General features: G+C 46.1%; 1 protein-coding gene across 2 annotated transcripts in view; it reads left to right on the forward strand.

Annotated features, from left to right (window-relative positions):
• Znf827 (zinc finger protein 827) overlaps window positions 1–19,458 on the forward strand; it is a 164,180-nt gene that overhangs the window by 14,522 nt on the left and 130,200 nt on the right. For both annotated transcript variants that reach the window (XM_021170206.1, XM_029480781.1), the window contains exon 2: window positions 16,970–18,010. In XM_021170206.1, the coding sequence (XP_021025865.1) occupies window positions 16,970–18,010 (1,041 nt within the window). The remainder of the gene's footprint in view (window positions 1–16,969; window positions 18,011–19,458) is intronic.

A 19,458-nucleotide genomic window follows, 5' to 3' on the forward strand; every position in this document is an offset into this window, starting at 1 on the left:
GCCTGCCTGCCTTCCATTGACAATAGATTTTTTTCATGATCTTTCTAAACCTCTAGAAAGTTAATAATCATGTTAGAGATTAAAAGAGAGAAATTAAATGTTTCTATTGCTAAGAATAACAAATCTAACCCAACACATGTTAATTATACACAGCACATTTTTAAATGAAAATATGTGTTTTTCCCAAAGAGAGTTGGTGAAGTAAGTGGTGTTTTGTATGTCTCTGACAGTCTGAAGTATCTGGCTTCCCAGAGGACCACTGTCCTCAGCTGTTGCTGTGTTCACTGTATAGCATCAGGCTAGAGAGGAAGAGATGCCTTCATACAGAGCCAGTGCTACCTTTTCAAGCAATGTGTATCATCTCTAAACGACACCAAGATCTTGCGGTGCTGAATCAAAACATTGCAACAAACTTTTTATGTCCACTACACTTAAATCTACTGAGCTGTCTTGTGTTTTGACTGGATAGTCATGCACATGACATCAGTACTGGACATTCCCTGAGTTACATAGATCTATTAAATGTTGATACATCTTAATGTAAATGTAAAAATTATTTATATCCCTGGAAATGTTGTCTGGAAAAAGTCTTTTAAGTACGGTATTGGGAATCTGTCAAGTTCACAGTGTAGCAAACAGGTTTTCCAAAATTTTAATGGTTACTTGAAAGCATGAATCTTATCACTGGCTAAAAATACTGTCAGCCTTTCCTTGAAGTATCAGCTTGACTTCGTTCATTTCCAAGAAACGGTCTGCCAAAGGCCCACATTTGACTGACTGTAATTTGTCAGTTATCCTTTCAATTAAAAGTAATACAGCATGAAACGGCGGCTTGTTGGGCTCCTAAGCAAACAGTCCTATGCGTCCTTTTTCCTGAGCATAGCAACAGACCACAGCATGGACAGAAGGGCCTGTTATTGCACTTAATATTACATTACTTATAACATCAAAAAGGTATCTATTCCAGGATCAATTTTCAATTAAAATGAATAATTTTTACTCCTTTACCAGATATTCTTAAGTGAAATCAGCACAAGTTTTTCTGTCCCCCATCACACCCTGTCTATGTATGTATGTCTATGTATGTATGTATGTATGTATGTATGTATGTATGTCTATGTATGTATGTATGTATGTGTGTGTGTATGTCAGGGTCTTACTAAGTTATGTTTGAAATTAACTTACCAGTTAATTGACCTTTCTTCTGTAAATACAAATGTAACATTGCTGGTCTGTGAAGATGTGTCATGTTTAGCCAATGACGTCCTGGCTCCTCCGTTGGAGGTGGATGTTTCTGATCATCACCTGCCTGGTTAGTTTTTGGTCAACTTGTTGAAAGCTAGAGTCATTTGATGAGAGGGAAACTTGACTGAGAAAATGCCTCCTGTAGACTGACCGGGGGGGGGGGGGGCGTTTTCTTGACTCATCAATGAAGATTGGGGAAGGCCCAGCCCATTGTGGGTAGTGATGTCTCTGGGAAGGTGATCCTGGGTGGAATAAGAAACCAGGCTGAGCTAGCATGAGGAGAGGCTCAGTAAGCAGCACTCTGAGTGGCTCGACTTCAGTTCCACTCCAGAATCCTACCTCAGCTTCCCTCAGTGGGTTCAGACTCTGGATCTGGAAGTCGAATAAGCCCTTTCCTCTCTCAAGTTGCCTTTGGTCATGGCGTTGCCACCCATGCAGCTCATTTACCTTAAAGGATTCATAGTTACGGAGAAGAGATGGCTCAGCTAGAACCTGAAAACCTGAGACTACATCTGGTTTTCTTTCACCGTCTTCCTTCCTGGGTTGTGCTCCTCACAATTCTGATGCACCTCAGATGCACCCTCTCTACACTATAGTCCCCACACTACAGTCATCAGTCTCACTGATATTCCCGTGGTAATTCTAGAAGTCTCCCTGTCCCACCCCATGCTGTGCCATAGTGTGTGCTTGCACTCTTCTCCTGGGGATTTGCAAGAGTGGACCCCTCCTACCACATGTTTTTACTTAACTTCCTATTTCCCCTATTCCTGCGTGTATGACCCGTCCTTCATGCTGCCACCACAGGTAGGCCTTAAGTCCTTGTAGGCATTAAGAAAAAGATGTTTGAACTTTTAGACCCTGAAGAGGCATTGTCTGAACCCCTGTACCCTTGTTTCATGTATGGTGTGTCACCTTCTGCTATCCATACTTCACGCGTCCATCTCCTTTGCCTGCTCATATTCTTTTCCTCATTTTGAGAGTGACCAGGTAACTGCCAGAAAACATCTGCCTTTGCCTTCAGATATCAGAGAGGCTCTTGGTGTGTCTTTCCTCAGGGGTTACAGCCTCTGGGCAGAGAGTTGGGTGGACGTTTGTGGTTCACTTACTGTTGTGTGCTTGTTGCCGATAGTGGCTGGGCTTCTTATGAACATGGAGCGTGTGTTCCTTTTGTCGTTGTTTTATTTTTGTTTTCTTTTACTTGTTTTTGTATGTAACAGCCTGATCTGCAGCAGGTGGGTAGTAAAGGAATTAATGAAGGGAGGGGGTTGAAAACCAGTTATAAACAGCCTGGTCTACAAAGCACATTCCAGGACATCTAGGACTGTTAAGAAGAAACCCTGTCTGGGATGCTTCCCCCTCTCCCTCCGAAATGTTACAAAGTAAAAGAGAAAATAGTGCATGAAAAAAAGGGGAAAAGCCCGGCCTTTAATCTGAGCACTCGGGAGGCAGAGGCAGGCGGATCTCTGAGTTCAAGGCCACCCTGGTCTACAGAGCGAGAGCGAGAGTGGGAAGGGAGGGAGGGAGGGAGGGAGGGAGCGAGCGAGGGAAGGAAGGAGAGAATAAAGAGTAACAAACGCAAAGATAGGAAGCATTGGAGTGGTTTTTGAAGAAGGTTTTGTGAGCTGGGTTGGGAAGAAGGTGCTGAACACTGCCATGTGTATTCTCGTGAACATGGCCAAGAGATGCCTGGAGAATATCATAGGTTTCATGAGGAAACTGGACTGGGAGAGCGGAGGCAGTGATGCACAGGACCACTGCCATGTGCGTGCAGGAGAGAACGCCTATGGTTGGAAGGAGAGAACGCCTATGGTTGGAAGCCTCTGGCACTCTCTGAGGTGTAGATCTCTCTCCACTATTGCCTGTCACTGCCTTTCTGTCTTCAGGCTGTGCCAGGATTGTGAGATTTTCCTGATGATTGGGCACATTTGGCATCTGGATCCTATAGTCTCCTCCAACCAACAGTTTCCTGTCTCCTTTGGTTGAGATGACCATGACATAATGCAGAGAGCAACATCCCAGTTCTTTGACACTATGTCCACTCTGGCCAGATTCCTGGGTGCCCAGGAGGAAGGTTAAAGAGAAACCACAAAGAGCTATGTTAATGCCACAGGCTCTGCTGCTGTCATCCTGGTCCGCCTTCACAGTCATCAAGAGAGAGGAACTTGTACAGATCACATGGCTCTGATGCATACGGAGCTGGGATTTGACGGTCCAGAGCCTTGTGAGTTCCTCTCAGGCAGTCCTTTTCATACTTGTGGGCGGATGTCTTTAAAGCTATAGAAAACTTCCTGTGGCCTTGTTTACACCAACTTGGTCATTTCTTGAAGTTGTGTGTATGGGTAATTTATTTATTTACAGAAGAAAATCTTCAGTTGTCTGTTGAATGTTACTCCTCTGCTCTGATGTTTTCTTGTTCTTACCTTTAGGGCGAATTCAGGTGGAGAGGGAATTCAGGTCACCTTTACACCCTGAGCCGTCTTCTAGCCTCGTGTTTGTAGTTTTAAGAGCTTATTTAGGGCTGGGATTGCAGCTTGGTAGTTAGACTTCTTGGATGCACATGAACCATGTGTGCTCAGCACTGAGGAGGTAAAGGCAGGAGGATCAGAGGCTCAAGGTCACCCTTGGCTACATATCGATGCCAGCCTCGGGTATGTGGGACCATCTCACAGAGGGGCTTTTTCATTTTGTCTGTTTGTCTGTCTGTTTGCATAGCCATCACGAACAACAACAAAAAATGGAATATGGAAAGAATGTCTACTCTGGCTACTCGGCTACTGGCTTATGTTGGTCATAATGGCATAAACACCCAAATCAGAAAACAAACAAAACAGGGTTTCCTCCCAGAAACTCTCAAACATTCATGCTTAAAACAAAGCATGACCAGGTAACTATATTCACATCAAACTCACATCTCTCTGAAGAGCATCCTCCATGGCCCAGAGCTTTCCCAGCCTCCTTTTCAAAAGTCAATTATCAATGGGGGATTAGCCGTCCAATCAAAATCCGATACAAGCCGGGCGTGGTGGCGCACACCTTTAATCCCAGCACTTGGGAGGCAGAGGCAGGCAGATTTCTGAGTTCGAGGCCAGCCTGGTCTACAAAGTGAGTGCCAGGACAGCCAGGGCTACACAGAGAAACCCTGTCTCGAAAAACCAAAAAAACCAAACAAACAAACAAACAAAATCCGATACAATACCTGGCCAGGGAAGCTGGAGGACTGCGAGCAGCTCTAAGTTCTTTGAGACAAAAAGAGATGAGGTATAGTTATCTACATATAAAAACGGGTATTTTATAGATTCTCCAAGGTGACAAAGAAAAGAATTGACTGTGGGTGGTTACCATGTGGCTGTCTACACACACACACACACACACACACACACATGTTCTGCTTTGGTCTTAGAACATCTGCACTCTGGATGAAGCTTACCAAAGGCAGCAATGGAGCTCACTCACTGATCTTAGCTTCCCCTTGGTACATTTCCAGAAGCATCAAGCTTTGTTGGGAAACAGAAAAATGTCCGCCTCTGAAGCATCACTTGCCAATGTCAGTAGACTTGAGAGCAGTGCCAGTTTTCTATCAGGTGGGTACAACAGAGCTGTCTCAGTGGAAAACCCAAGTGGTCAGCCTGAGGGAGACCAGAGAGGATAGGAATCATGCCCAGGAATCCTTTGTTTTGTTTTTTGAGACAAGATCTCACTATGTGGCTCTAGCTGGCCTGGCCTGGAGTTCCCTATGTAGACGAGGATGGCCTGGGACTCACAGAGATCCGCCTGCTTCAAGTTGTGGACTACTATACTCCACATTGCCAGCATTCCTAAGAGGTGAGGCATATAAAGAAGCTGGGTGTAGAAGTGTTCGCAAGCTGCAGGACACCCTGGCCCTTGGAATCACCTTAGCTCGCTGACTGGTTGTAGTTTTTGTTGACTTTTGTAGGCTTTTGGCCTTTCATCCTTGACTCCATATGCATGTGCCAGGAGGTGAGTGGAGAAAACAAGAGCAAAGCACGAGTTAAGAATACATTTGATTGCCTGATAGACGCACTGGCTCTGAGCCTGGCCCGCGAGTAAAGGTTAAAATTGTTGGCCTACCTCCTAGCTGAGCGTTAAGTTTGCATTAGGTGTCCTTGTGATCCATTGACGGGTATCATGGGGTTTTGTGCCCGACCAATGAAAACATAGTTTCCTACAATCAATGGTGCTTTTGGGGACTGGTGTAGGTGGTAGGCCGTCTCCTCTCCTGAATCTTTTGTTCGTATTTGGTGTCACTATATGCAAAGCACAAAGTAACTTTATCTTTTCTCTCTTGCTAAATTGTTTTCCTTCCATGGCCCTTTCCCTCTTGCATGCATGTAGTAAACTTTTAGGAAATACAGGTGTACAGTGTGATGTTTTCCTTTACCGGACTGAAGGACTTGGTCACGTTTCCATATAAGGTGCACCATCAGGCCCCTGCCTTTGGGACACACCCACAAATAACTCGATCATTTCATGCGTAAGATGATTCCAGTGCATAGCCATTTATCTATCTATGGGATGCTATTTCTCAGACTATGGAGTGCTGATTGTGTCATTAGGGTCTTTTTTTTTTTCTGGCTAAGTTCTTTTTTATCTATTAAGGATTTCCTGGTGATTTCGGTCATTTTGTAATTTATTGCCCATCTTATAACAGGTATTGGTAATATTAGGGTGAAAACATTTATACAAGAAGAAATGAAAGTCAAGGAAGCAGGTAGTTGACCCATTTATCAGCCCTAGCAGATGATGTCTCTGATAACAGCCTGGTAGCCATAGTGAATTTATTTCTGATTGCTTGAGGGAACAGAGTCTATATGCTTTTTGTGCATATAGAGGTGTGCGAGAAGGTAGAGAGAGAGCAGTCTATTCAAACTAAGCAAAACAGTTGGGTTTCTGGCCTGGCACTTTTGGTAAGTGCATTCACACAGTGTTTTAAACCCCCCCCCCCCCCCATGTGTGTTTGCTACAGTGTATGTAAGGCTGAGTAAACTTTCTCTTGTTGCTGGTTGGTGCTTACCAGGTACCAAGAGGCTTCACATCCGAATTTCTTTTTTCTAAATCTTCCGCTTGAATGATATTTGGAAACGTGGAGTGTGTGTGGGGAAACCTGTGAGTCTGTTCATTTCATATAGCTTTAGTGGGTCAGTTCTGAGCAAAAATAGCCACCTTAGCAGAGGTGGCATTACTAAGCAGGAGGGTTAGTTCTAATTGTCAACTTGACACAATCTAAGGTCATTGGATTTGTTAGTCTGTGGTCTTGTCATGGAAGGATTTTCTTATTTGTGTTAACAGAGGTGGGAGACCCCATTTGGATGTGGGTGGTACCATCTCATGGGCTGGGCTCTGGATGAAGGGAAGCTGAAAGCGGCTGAGCTCTGGCATACTTTTGGGAGTCTTTTCTTCCCTTCTGCTAAGTGGGTCCCAAGAATCAAACTCAGGCTTGGTGGCAGGCTCATTTATGCCTTGTCATCTTGTTGGCCCTGCACACAGTTTTAATGAGTCTAGTGATTTTTTTTCTGCTTATCAAAGACAATAGCTACAAGTTTAGAGGAAAGGGCCTCTGCCTTGGATCAGTTGAGAGCCCCTAATCTTAAAAAGGACTATTGAAGTAGAATCATCACTTGAAATCCAAAGGTAGGGGTGGAGGAGATGGCCTGGTGGACAACACACTAGCTACACAAAGATGAGGAGTTTAGATCCTCAGTGCCCGCATGAAAGCTACTTGCTTGCTGCTTACTGGGAGCCCCAGTGCTCAGAACAGAGACAGGAGGATACCTAGGCTCAGTTCAGCCAAAGCACTGAATCCCAGGGGTCTCAGAAATAAGGTGGTCATTGAGGGAGGAAGACTGTCATTGTCATCCTCTGGTTTCCACACCTGCATGCATGGGTTGTGTGAGCACACAGGCCCATCTATCCACCTCCAAGCCCCACACATCAACAGGTGCTTGAAGCCAAATAATTAATATAGGTGCAAGACAATGATAATCTATGGAGTTCCTGAGACACACCTGTGTAATAGAAACACAATGGTAATCTCAACCTGTTAATGGTTTTGTTTGGAGTGTATACATTCTAAAATCCAGCTAAAATGAAATGTTAAAAAAAATACTGTATATTTGGTGATCTTTTGGTAATTTTTTTTTATTACCTGAAACATTTTATTTTTGCCACAGTGCTCCTAAAGTTGTGTTTTTCAACTTGGTTTTGTCGCTCAGTGAGAGCGCATGCCTAAGCCGTTATGCTCTTGGAACTGTGGTTGTCCATGACATTTGCTGACAAGCATCAGATGAACACTGTGGTAGCAGGTGTCTCTTAAGGGCTCCATTCGTTCACTCAATAGAGATGTCCTGGGAGTCTGCTCAGCGCCAGGGTTTGCTCTAGAATTCACCACTCACTGAAAGATGATAGAAAGGCTCCATGATGTTATGATGGGACCTGGGTTTCGTGGGGACTCTGAATCTTCTGTAGTGGCTTTGTCAATCAGCCGAGGGATCTCCCGCACACTATTGTCCTGTCTCTGGGTCTGGCCATTAGAACTGGGTTTCCAAAATCACAAAACAGATTTTGAATTCACAAATTATCTTTGTAGTTATATTGGACAAGTCTGGAAGCTTGTCTGTGCTTTAGCTGAGGTCTCTGAAGACAGTGGTCATGGGACTGGTGGCAGTCTGCTCTCTGCTTGAGAACAGCAGTGGCCATGAAGCCACCATCACTGAACCCATGGCATTCTGCTGGTGTTGACCTAAGTTCTCTGCTGTGGTTGTTTTGATTTTGAGATAGTGTTTATGCAGGCTGGCCTGGAACTCCAGAGCCTCTTGCCTGTACCTCCTGAGTGCTGGGATCACAAGCTCATATACCACAACACACAGCAGTTCTCATTTCTCCAAGTAGATGGCTATCCACAGACACACGTGGCATCTTGAGAACACGTTTTTCTTGGAGCCTTGTGGGAAACACCCAGTATTATTAAGGAAAGAGAAAGAGCTCTGTGTAGTATGCAGAATTTGTAAAAATGCTAACTAAAGACCTTTGGGGTTTCCAGGAGGGACTTCTATAATCAGTCCTGGTTACCTTGTGTGGGTGGGGTGGGGCAGAGGGACTGTCTTCTCTTGCCTGGGAAGGGAACTTGGGGGGAGGGGAGCTTGCAAAGTAGGTTCTTTCCTTTGTTCTATTTGACTCACTATTTTTACAGTATTGTAGATTCTCACTTTGAAGATGGTTTTTATTATCAATAGATAGAGCCTCTCCAATCTTACAGCCATCTTCCTTTCGACTCATGCCTTTGAGAAGTAGTAACCGAAGGCCTACTTTGTACTTGGTACTGTCCCAAGAGATGAGGACACGGCTACAAATGAAACAAAGACCTGCTCTCCCCATTGTTGCTTGAGGGATTACCTGAAGACATGAGGACATTGGACACTGACCACGTGAACAGTTGGGAGAGAAAGGGTTTCTGAGAAAGAGATAAACAGTCACAAGGGCACATGGCAGTCCAAGTGAGTGCCTGGAAATGATGTCACGGGTATGGAGGTCATATATGGCTTTGAGGTCTGGGATTGGATCCTGATGATCACAAGAAACCTTGTGGAGGCCTTGGTAGAGTCTGGGAATACTGGGATTTGACATTGTCTTGAGAGCTTTAGTCTGGCTGCTGGGTGAGACTCCCAGCCAGAACAAAACTGCTTCTTTGGCCTCGGCAATGTCCACTAAGGGGGTCTTGGTAGAAATGGAGAAGATGGCCAAGGACCCGTGTACAGAAGAAAGAACCAATAAAATCTGTGATTGGATGAAATATATGATAGGAATACTGAGAGGAAGCTGATGGGTTTGGTGGGGTTCTAAGCTCTTGTCTTGGAGATGTAGAGGGGTGGCCATTTCTGTCGAGATGGCTGTTTTGATGGAGGAGCTGTCTGGCTGCTTGGCCATGGGAAGATGTGCCCAGGCTTTTTATCTGAGTACATCTAACCTGGTGTACTAACTCGGTTGGAATTCATTTCAAAGACAGGGAATGGTGTCACTTCTGGTGTGTTCATTTTGTTACATCTTTCCACCAAGGGGATTTGCATCATAATTTGCAGGCAGTGCTGTGTCTGATTACTGGTCTGGCCCAGTATCCCCTCTGCAGTCTCAAGTGTGGGCTTCTCCCAGGCTGTCTCTCAGCTGCACAAGTATCAGGAAGTTGGTTGTCTCCACTACCCTGCCCAGTTCCTAAGTTTTCCTCTTGGCCTGGCTGACAGCTGTGTCATCTCTGAACCTTTGTCCGGGGAACTGGTGGGGTCTTTATCTCGGACAGAGAACACCAAGCCCTGAAGACCTACAAGGTCCCCCCTTTCAGGGCCGTGTGGTGTAGGGAATATCCTCAGGCTCTCAGGCCACAAAGGGATAATTTAGACTTTGGCAGATGAAGCCAGCCCAACTACAGATGTGTTTTGTGTTCACATCATAAAACTGGTGGAGAGCAGGTCTGGATGCCACAGAAGAAACTTATTAACCGGCATGGAGTGGGTGGGTGGCTTTTGTCTTCCTGGCACCTCTTGCCGGGCCTTTCTTCCATGACCCACTTTGAGCCTATTAGGTCCCACCCTCTGGCTTCTGTGATAGGCTTAGGGAGGGGAGCATGACCACCAGCAGAGCAATCAGAAGAGGAAAGACCTTTTACTCCTGGAGAGAGAAAATCTAGGTAGCCCGCAGCCAGGTTTTTTGCCTCTTGTGAAATGTGGTCCAGGAAGCATCGAAAGGCAAATGATGATCACCTTCAGCGGTACAATCCTCATGGAGAAAAGAGTTCTTCGTGCTCTCTAGTCCTGAGGTTCACCACCACCAGCTCACGATCTTCCAGCATGGAGCAGGGTCTCCATGGAGCAACTGACTCCCAACATCTGTTGTCTAGTGGCATGGTATCTTATGCCTGTGGCTGTGAGGGGATCAGCGGTGATGCTTACCTTTGGTGAATCAATAGTAGTGTGGTTTTTAAATGGGAAGAATACAGAATCTAGACATGTTCGCCTCGTCAGGTTAATTTATCCACACATAACTACCACCACCTTATTCACCAAAGACATGTTCTATTTTGGTTGTTAGCAGAGGAACGCCCTGTGTGTGGATGGTTTTTCAACATCTAACGCTGCCTGCACCATCAAAACCAACTACTCCCTCTTTCCACTAGCACAATGTTGGTGGAATCCCTTTTGTAATGTAAATGCTTGTCCAGTTTCTGCTCCACCATATAAACTTGACTTTGGGTCACGTGAATTCTGAAAACATTCCCTTATTTTTTTGTTGTGTTAAATCAGTATAAGTAGGGGGTTGGCTGTTTGTAGAGTACACCCCACTCTTAGCCCACAGGAAACCCCAGTTTCATCATCAGTACGATAGACTGGCTACAATGACAAACTTCAGCAATCCCAGCACCCAGAAAGGGGAGTCAGAAAGAAGTCATTCTTGGCTACACAGCAAGGGTCCTATTGTGCCTTTTTGTGATCAAATGTCTTCATCAAGACCAGTTTAGGGGAGCAAGGGTTTATTTCAGGTTACATCCCATGGCTGCAGGGAAGCCACAGCACACATGCTTGAAAAAGCTGCCAGCCTCATTCACGGTGGGGATCAGAGAGAACGAACACATGCATGTTTACTCGCAGCACGACTTCTATGCTCACACGTGGTTCTGGACCCTCTGCCTAGGAAGTGATGTTGCCCATAGTGACCTGCTTCTCCCATATCAATTAACTTGATTAAAACAACCCCATAGCCATGCCCACGGACTGACTCCATGTATACGAATTCTTACTGAGACTGTCTTCACAGGTGGTTCTAGGCTGTGTCGAATTGACAAGTAATCCTAACCATCCCAGTGAATTTGAGGTCAGCCTGGAATATCTCAGAGCCTGCCTCAAACAAATAAATAAACCCCCTAAAAATAAGCAACAACATTATTTTTGCTAGTAGCTTTTGTAGTAGTGCTCCTCCAGCCCTACACATCACTTCTGTATGATGTCTCATGGAAAGGCTGGCTGTTTGATTTGCAGCAAGCATCACAGGTAAGAGTTGATAATGCTGACAGAGATCTGTATATTTACCTCAGATGCATAGTAGGTGGAAAGGGACTTGGAAGATCTCAGGAGGGAAATGAGCTCGTTGGTACGTAGCAGGTGAACATGCCCATGGGAGTGTTACAGAGACATTCACTATTGACCCAAGCCAACCTCTGATAATCCTGAGAGGCTGGTGGGACCATGCATGTGTGGCCCACTGGCAGGTATGGTATAGAAGCCAATTGAGGAATGGGGCTTACAGGTTTCCATCTGCCCTTGCTTTACCATAACTCAAACGCTGGGAACTAATAGGCTTTTTGTATATGTTGTCTGTCCACCCGCTCTCCATCCTTCTAAAGGAGGAGGCCCTGAGCTGACTGTCAGCCCAGTTAAGTGCACCAAATGAAAACTTTCCAACTTTGAGACAGTGAGGTGCAGAGGCATTCTTTTCTGAGGACAGCGAAGAGTTCTAGATATCGACTTACCCGATTGCTGCTTGAGAACTAAATTATAAATAAATGCGTTAGGTGGTGGAAGTTTGTTTTGTTTTACTCACAGTGTAGAGACAGAACTGTGTCTGGCTCTCACTCCACGATTGCACTTTGTTTCTTCTTCTTTCTTTGACTTTCTGATTTTTCGAGGGGACATACAGACATGAACACGCATGGGTGCAAGCACACTGTTGTGTAAATCTGACGAGAAACAGTGCAAACCTGACAGTCTAGACAGAGATTGTTGGAGAAATACTAATGAAAACAACTTCGTTTTTTAGAGGTTAGAAACAGTGTGTTTACTGGAGTTATTTGCATTGGCTATTTGGTGGCTTCCCCGAGTGCGCGCACGTGCGCGGGCGGGCGGGCAGGCGGGCGCTCCAGATGCCTTGGCTGGGAAGCCAAGAAGGACGCAGGAAGCCTCACCAGGACCTTGTCCAGCTCCACTGTTTCCTAGGCTGATTTTGTGCTGCCTGACAGACAAGAAGATGGAGGTGTCTTGCTGCCGGGCCTTCTTGAATGCAGACACGTGAGAGTTAGGAGTGCCCTGCCCTGCACTTTGTGGCACCCAGCAGGTCCCTCCTCTAGACAGCAGTGGCACAGCATAACATGACTGCAAGTCTTTCCTCATGATGTACAGGGACAAGAGTTCCCTGCAGCTGGAACAGTAGTCTCTGTGAACTCCTGCTTCACGGCATTCAATGAAAATACAAGGGAGCCCACAAATAAAAGGACAAATAATAACAGATAGTTTATATTTGTGGGGAAACCCCTCATAGTCTTGTAAACAGAAAATGATTTTGATTTCCCCCAACTTCTTTAAGTCTTTACATATCTTAAATGCACTTTTCTAAAGGCTTTTGTGCTTTTCATTCGACCTCAAGGATGCTTGAATAATTGGAGCATGTGTCTTCTCAAATACCTGTTCTTTCTCATTTGAGGGGATGTGTTCAGATTCTGGGGTCGTTTGAATAGTTCTGACTTCAGAACTGTCACCTTCAGGGAAGTGATTGTGTTGTTAGTACTCGGAGTTCTTTGGGGAAAACAAAACCAACAGGATGGTTGTACACCACAAAGGTGACTTACTAGACTGGCTTACACGATACTTCCTGGGTAGTTCAGCGATGGCTATCTTCATGCTGGAGAGGCTGAGAATTGAGTAGCTGCTCAGTGCACAAGGCTAGATGGCTCAGAAGTCCAGCCTGGAACTGAAGACTGAGTGGAGCATCTCCTAGAACATGGATCTTTGATCCATACTAAAAGGCTGAGGAGGTAGGGTCCATCACCAGTCAGGGAAGGCAGCAGCAGCAGCAGTAGCAACCACAAGGCCAGTGTAATCACCACCAAGGGTGAAGTCAGGCAGGCAAAAACAGCCCTGCTTTTCCCTCACACCCTTTTCAGCCAGTTCTTTCAGGAAACACTCTCATGGACCCCCTCAGAGGTGTATCCCTTAGTTAATCCCAGATCCAACCAAGTTAATGACAAAGATTAACTATCATAGAGATTAATGGAGTGCTATGATCTTTGTATCCCAGTTTTTGGATAGTTCATGGGAACATGTATCTCTGTGATTGTGTCTGATAGGATTAGGGGATTGTATGCCTGAGAAACACACACAGGCATTTAGGGGCATACAGCACTCTGTGAAGCCTTTGCTCACTTTGTAACAATTGTTTGGGGTCATATTTTAGCAAAATTGGGAGGATGGTCTTATGTGGCGATTTCTGCTGTGTGTCTCACTTGAGAGTCTTTGATGTCTTCTTCACTCCTAGATAGGATCAGTCTGATTGGATAACTCCCTTGGCTTCTGGCCCACTCAGCTGCTTCAGAAGGGATATTATTCCACCTGGAGGATGTGGAGGGGCTTAGGAAATGTAGCCATGTTTTGGCCCTTTGCTACTAGATGCACAAAATTCCTTAGGCAGTTGGGTCAACTTCTGCCTGCCATGACAAGGAAGAGGCAGGAAGGGACTGGAGACATAGAGTAGAGTGTACAGGGTCCTCTCCTCGGCTGACAGTCTCCAGACAAGGGGCAAATGGTTGTTATGTGGCATGACCCCTTGCTCAATCAACTAATGGAAAGATGCTTAGGAGTGTCGGGCAGAGCAGCCAGCCTCTTAAGACCTTGGCAGAACCCATCCAGGAGGCCCTGTGGCAGACTTGATGGTTAACAGAGAAGCCCTGGGCCAGGTGTCCAGAGATTTGGTCCTTGGTTCTTATGTTAGTAGTAGGTAGCCATATGGTATTGAGTTAGCTGGTTTTCTTTAGTGTATTTCTTCATCTCAGTAAAATGACAAGAGAAGACACCTGTCTGTAACTTTTTAGGTTCTTAGAACAATCATTTATTTCATGGCTCTTCCTAAGGTCTTCCTAAGTTGACCCTTAATGCGCTGGCTTGGGGCCAGTCTTGAGTATCTTAGTGCTCCACCAGTGTGAAACAGAACCCAAGCTCTGCCTTTTAGATCATGTATTGTTCTGTTCACTCGTATAATGTGTATAACGATCAAAGAAGAGGCAGCTAGTTCTTATTGTAATGATTCATCAAACGTTTGACATTTCTTGCTGTTTATAGTAGAGATGCTGTAGTTGTTGTTGCTGCTGTGTTGTTGTTGTTATTATTTTAAAGTATACAATACTTAATCTGAAATCTAGGCAAATAGTTTTCGAAAGACATATAAAGTTCTTGGGGTTGGTAGTGACTGCTTGAGGTTTAGTTACAAAAACCAAACACCCCCCTGCTCCTGGAGGCCACTGGGGAAATGAGGGTCCAGATCAGCAGAGATTTCAGGACAGATGAAAAATGCAGAAATCAACTGAGAAAAGGGAGATGTGGCAAATGGCGGGGAACCAGCCTGGGTTTTACACAGAAAATGCAATTTTAGCATTTTTTTAAAAAGCAAATTCCATTTGATATTTTACATTTTCTTGATAACTTAATAAAGGATCTGGGAAAGTTACACCTAGTGTGGAAGTGTGTCATCGACGACAGCTCCTCTCTGGACAGCGCGGGAAGAGCAGTGTTTTCACTTGTAGTTCTTCCTGTAGTTGCAACCCTGCCAACAGTGTAGAATGTCCTGGACCCTCCTGCCAGTCTCCAAACACTCATGGAACTCTGCAGGGGATCAGGCTCCCTGATAGGCTCAAAGTGGGGTATGGAGGTAAGGGAGCGCAACCTGCCTCCAAGGAGAACCCTTTCAGAAGGGAAGAGGGGAATGGGTCTCTTAGAGTGATGTGAAGCAACTATCAACAAAATGTTAAAAAATATCCTTGGAGTCTGGCCACCAGCTGTCACCTGAAGGAAGCCATACCTATCCCTCCCCACGCTCCAGTTCCTGAGGCGATCTCCTGATTCATTCTTAAACTTGCAGCCGGTTTTTGTCGAGGCAGCCAGGCCAATCAATCCATTGGCATCATAAGCCATGCCTTGAGGTCCCTGCCCATAGAGGTTTCCTCCAGTGGCTTCCAATTTTGCTAGCTTCACATTCACGACATGTTACTGATCTGCACGTGCCATATTCTCACTCATTCACAAACATCCTCAAGCAGACACTGCCCCCTTAGACTTCCCTTCCCTGCTCCATGCTCAGACTCACTGTGCATGTGCGAACATGCGCACATGCCCTTATCACAGTGGCTCCGCCCTCTGCAGGCCTGGGTCACTCTCCCAGGCTCCACGTCTCTTTTATGTGTTTGCTCAAAAGTCACCATCACAGTGAGGGACGCCTTGTCTAAAATTGCCTTTGGTCCTCCTTGTCATAGGCTTCAGTTTTCCTATTGCATGTCCTTCCCTCCTGCCTACGGCATCCTCCATGAAGTATAGTTTAACATTAGTTCTTCTCTGATGAAGAGAAAGCTCCATGAAGGCAGGGTCATTATTTTGCTAATTGTTGTTCAATTTAGAGCAGTCTGAATAATGTCTGGCACATATTTAAGTACACCGTAGTTATTTGTTGAATGGGTGAGCAAGAAGGAGAGATTAATTCTGTGGATCAACTAGAAGAAAAGAACCTTTGGAGCTAGGCATGAAGGATGATGGGCAGACTTTGTTGGACCTAGACATGAAGGATGATAGGTAGAATTTGGCCATCAGCCTTACTGGGAAAGTGCCATCCAGATAAAAGTCACAAAGGTGAAGATGCAGTGGCACTCACCCGAGTTCTTAGAATGTGACATTCCACCTGACTGGCACGTGGGGAGGGTCGCAGCGGCGGCAGCAGATCTGTATATTAATAGATAGAAAATAACTCCTGAGAACTTGTAGTGGTGTAAAGGAACCGATTCCTAGTCATTACCCTTAATTACATGGCAAGAAAGCTGGCGACTGAAATCAGAACACTGGCATATGAGCTGTGCCCAGAACCTGCTCTCTCCAGAGGCCACTAATGCAGACAAGATCTGATTTTTACTGAGCACTTATCTGTTTTCAAAACACGGTCACATGCTTATTGGAACTTAAGCTTCATAACTGGCCAACAGAGTGTGGCAAGTAGTGTTTACATGTTCAGAGGAGCTTTAGCAAAAGATGAATTGCATGTTACACCGGAGGGAATGGAGCCTCAAACCTCCTAGGTGATATGCCCGAGGTCACTGGGTTAGGACAGGGGACAACATCTTCCTGGCTCTGCCAGGCTCCTCTCTAGTTCTGCACTATCCAGTGATGATGTTTGACAGCCTTCAGGCTTTATTTTGTTTTCCCTATTCATGAACAGCAGTGGGCTGTTTTTGTTTTTGTTTTTGTTTTTGTTTTTATTGAGACAAGGTTTCTCTGTGTAGCCCTGGTTGTCCTGGAACTCACTCTGTAGACCAGGCTGGCCTAGAACTCAGAAATCCTCCTGCCTCTGCCTCCCAAGTGCTGGGATTAAAGGCATGCACCACCACTGCCTGGCAGCAGTGGGCTTTTTATCAAGCCACTTTTCTCTGAGAGTGTTTTTCTCCTCTTTCTCTAGTTCAGCTCATACTGAATCACTGCTTAAAATGAGAGACTCGTAACATGAGCTATTTTTTTTTTTGTCTTTGCCTGTTTAGCATGTTTACCTTGAGTCAGCTCTGGTGTAGCTGGCTTTGGTGTGGTTCTCGGGTGGAAGGGAAAAGTGTGCATGTCATCGCCCCTCCCCCACCCCCTTTGAGTGTCTCAAATGAACTGGCTGTTCTCTTTGGGAGTAACCTGGTCTTCTTGATTCCCTCCAGATGTTAGTAGGCAGGACGAAGCGGAGGGAGATTTCAGCGAAGGAGAGCAGTGGTACGGAAACTCCTCTGAGACTCCATCAGAAGCGTCCTATGGGGAAGTCCAAGAGAACTATAAGCTGTCCCTGGAGGACCGGATCCAAGAGCAGTCCACATCCCCCGACACCTCCCTGGGCAGTGCCACCCCCAGCAGCCACACGCTGGAGTTGGTGGCACTTGATGGCGAGGTTCTCCGAGACTCGCTGCAGTGTCAAGGTCACCTTTCACCTGGAGTGTCCTCTGTGTGCGATGATGACCCACCTAGTTCCAATAAACCTCTGAGCAGCAATTTGAGGCGGCTGCTGGAGGCTGGGTCCCTCAAACTCGATGGCACAGCCAATGGCAGGGTGGAGTCTCCCGTGAATGTTGGCCCTAGTCTGTCATTTTCCCCTCCGTCCCACCATGCCCAGCAACTCAGTGTCCTGGCCAGGAAGCTGGCGGAGAAGCAGGACCAGAGTGACCAATTCACCCCAAGTAACCGTTTCATATGGAATCAAGGTAAGTGGTTGCCGAACTCAACCACCACCTGTGGCCTGTCCCCTGACTCCGCCATCCTCAAACTGAAAGCCGCAGCCAATGCTGTTCTGCAGGACAAATCTCTGTCCCGGACTGAGGAGAGCCTGAGGTTTGAGTCTTTTTCCTCCCCGTTCAGCTCGCAGTCTGCCAGCTCCACCTTGGCGGCCTTGTCTAAGAAAGTGAGCGAGAGAAGTCTGACTCCGGGTCAGGAGCACCCGCCTCCTGCCAGCTCTTTCCTATCATTGGCCTCCATGACCTCCTCCGCAGCCCTTCTGAAAGAAGTGGCTGCCAGGGCCGCGGGTAGCCTTCTGGCTGAGAAGTCATCTTTATTGCCTGATGACCCTCTACCACTGCCGTCTTCTGAGAAGAAGCCAGAAAAAGTCACCCCGCCCCCTCCCCCACCTCCTCCGACAGCGCAGCCGCCTCAGTCCTTGGAATTATTGCTACTTCCAGTTTCCAAGGGAAGAGCCTCCAAGCCCTCCAATTCAGGTATGGAATCTTGTTCAGCCACACCGCGCTGTTCTCTCTCTGACTGTAAACTGCCCACCACGTCTTCCTCTTTGCCCTTTCACTGGTGTGGGGTGGGGGGAGCTTCCCATCCAAGACGAGGCAGAAATCAAAATGCAAGAACACAACAAAATACTTAAAATGGACAGCATAATAGTCTTCCAGGTGTGTGCCACACAAAGCCTTCACAAATAGCCGTGGTTTTGAAAAGTAATGAATAATCTTAGCGACGTGCAGTATACTCCCTCCCTTTCATGCGCCCTCCCCACCCCCACCCCTACCCCTTACCAAGTTCAGACTAGGTCCATACCAGATACATTTAATAGGGGAGATCAAAGCATCCTTGTCAGAGTGCAAGGCGTCAGGGGAACGCAGAGGGGACACACTGCTTTAGAAACAGTGGACAGGAGAGGCCTGCTGGCTCCAGCACAAATGGACTTTTGTATAATCAGTATAACTGCTCTGCCCTAGTTGATCACAGCATACACCTTTATGTTAGGATTCTTATTACTTTTTTTCGGTGGAATGTGAGCTTTGTTCACCTATCCTATTTGCCTGTAACTTCTTGTCAAACCGTGCAAGCATTTCTTGCACAGGCTTGGTTTTGTTCAAATCCATTCAGATATGGAAGACTGTGTGTGACAATGTAAGACAGTCTTTCTCTAAGACATCTCTGTCCCATAGAGCCCTGGCACTTACAGCCAGATGCTCTGAGGGAGGGGCTTAGTCACCGCCGGCCGAGCCACCATTTCATGTCCTGCTTTGCTTCAGAACTGCATTTGTGATGCATTTGTGTTCCTGGGACAGGGGTGATTTCAAATGTCTCTCATGGATCATCTGCAAAAACTGGAACAGGAAGTAAACCATGTCCTCTCTCATCATTGTACCATTGTGTGTGACCTGGCACCTGTCAGTTTATCCACAGCTGTGCTGGTGAAGTGTGCTTGTGATCAGAGTTGACACCAATTTGATATAAGTGGCACATGGCCATTTAAGTTACAAATGTACCACGTGCCATAATCATGATCGCACTGAGATTTACGTAGGGTCAGTGGGTTGGCTCTGTAGGTAAAGGCTCCAAACCTGACTCCTGGATTGTTCCCTGGAACTCAAGCAGAGCATGACTCCTGAAAACTGTCCTTTGACCTCCATGCATAAGGCATACAGATGTCACACACATACATGCACATACTCACTCTGATAACTGTAAAACAAAACAATGGTAAACAACAACAAACTTTGTAAACAAGTCAGGCACAATGATTATCATCCCAGCACTCAGAAAGGCTGAAGATTTGAGACCAGGCTGGACCCAGTAAGACCCTGTCTACAGACTAACAAACAAGGAAAGTTGCCAATTGTCTTCAGACATCCATCTTTGTCTGGCATCTCTCTCTCTCTCTCTCTCTCTCTCTCTCTCTCTCTCTCTC

Source organism: Mus caroli, chromosome 8, assembly GCF_900094665.2.
Source record: "Mus caroli chromosome 8, CAROLI_EIJ_v1.1, whole genome shotgun sequence".
Lineage (NCBI taxonomy): Eukaryota > Metazoa > Chordata > Mammalia > Rodentia > Muridae > Mus > Mus caroli.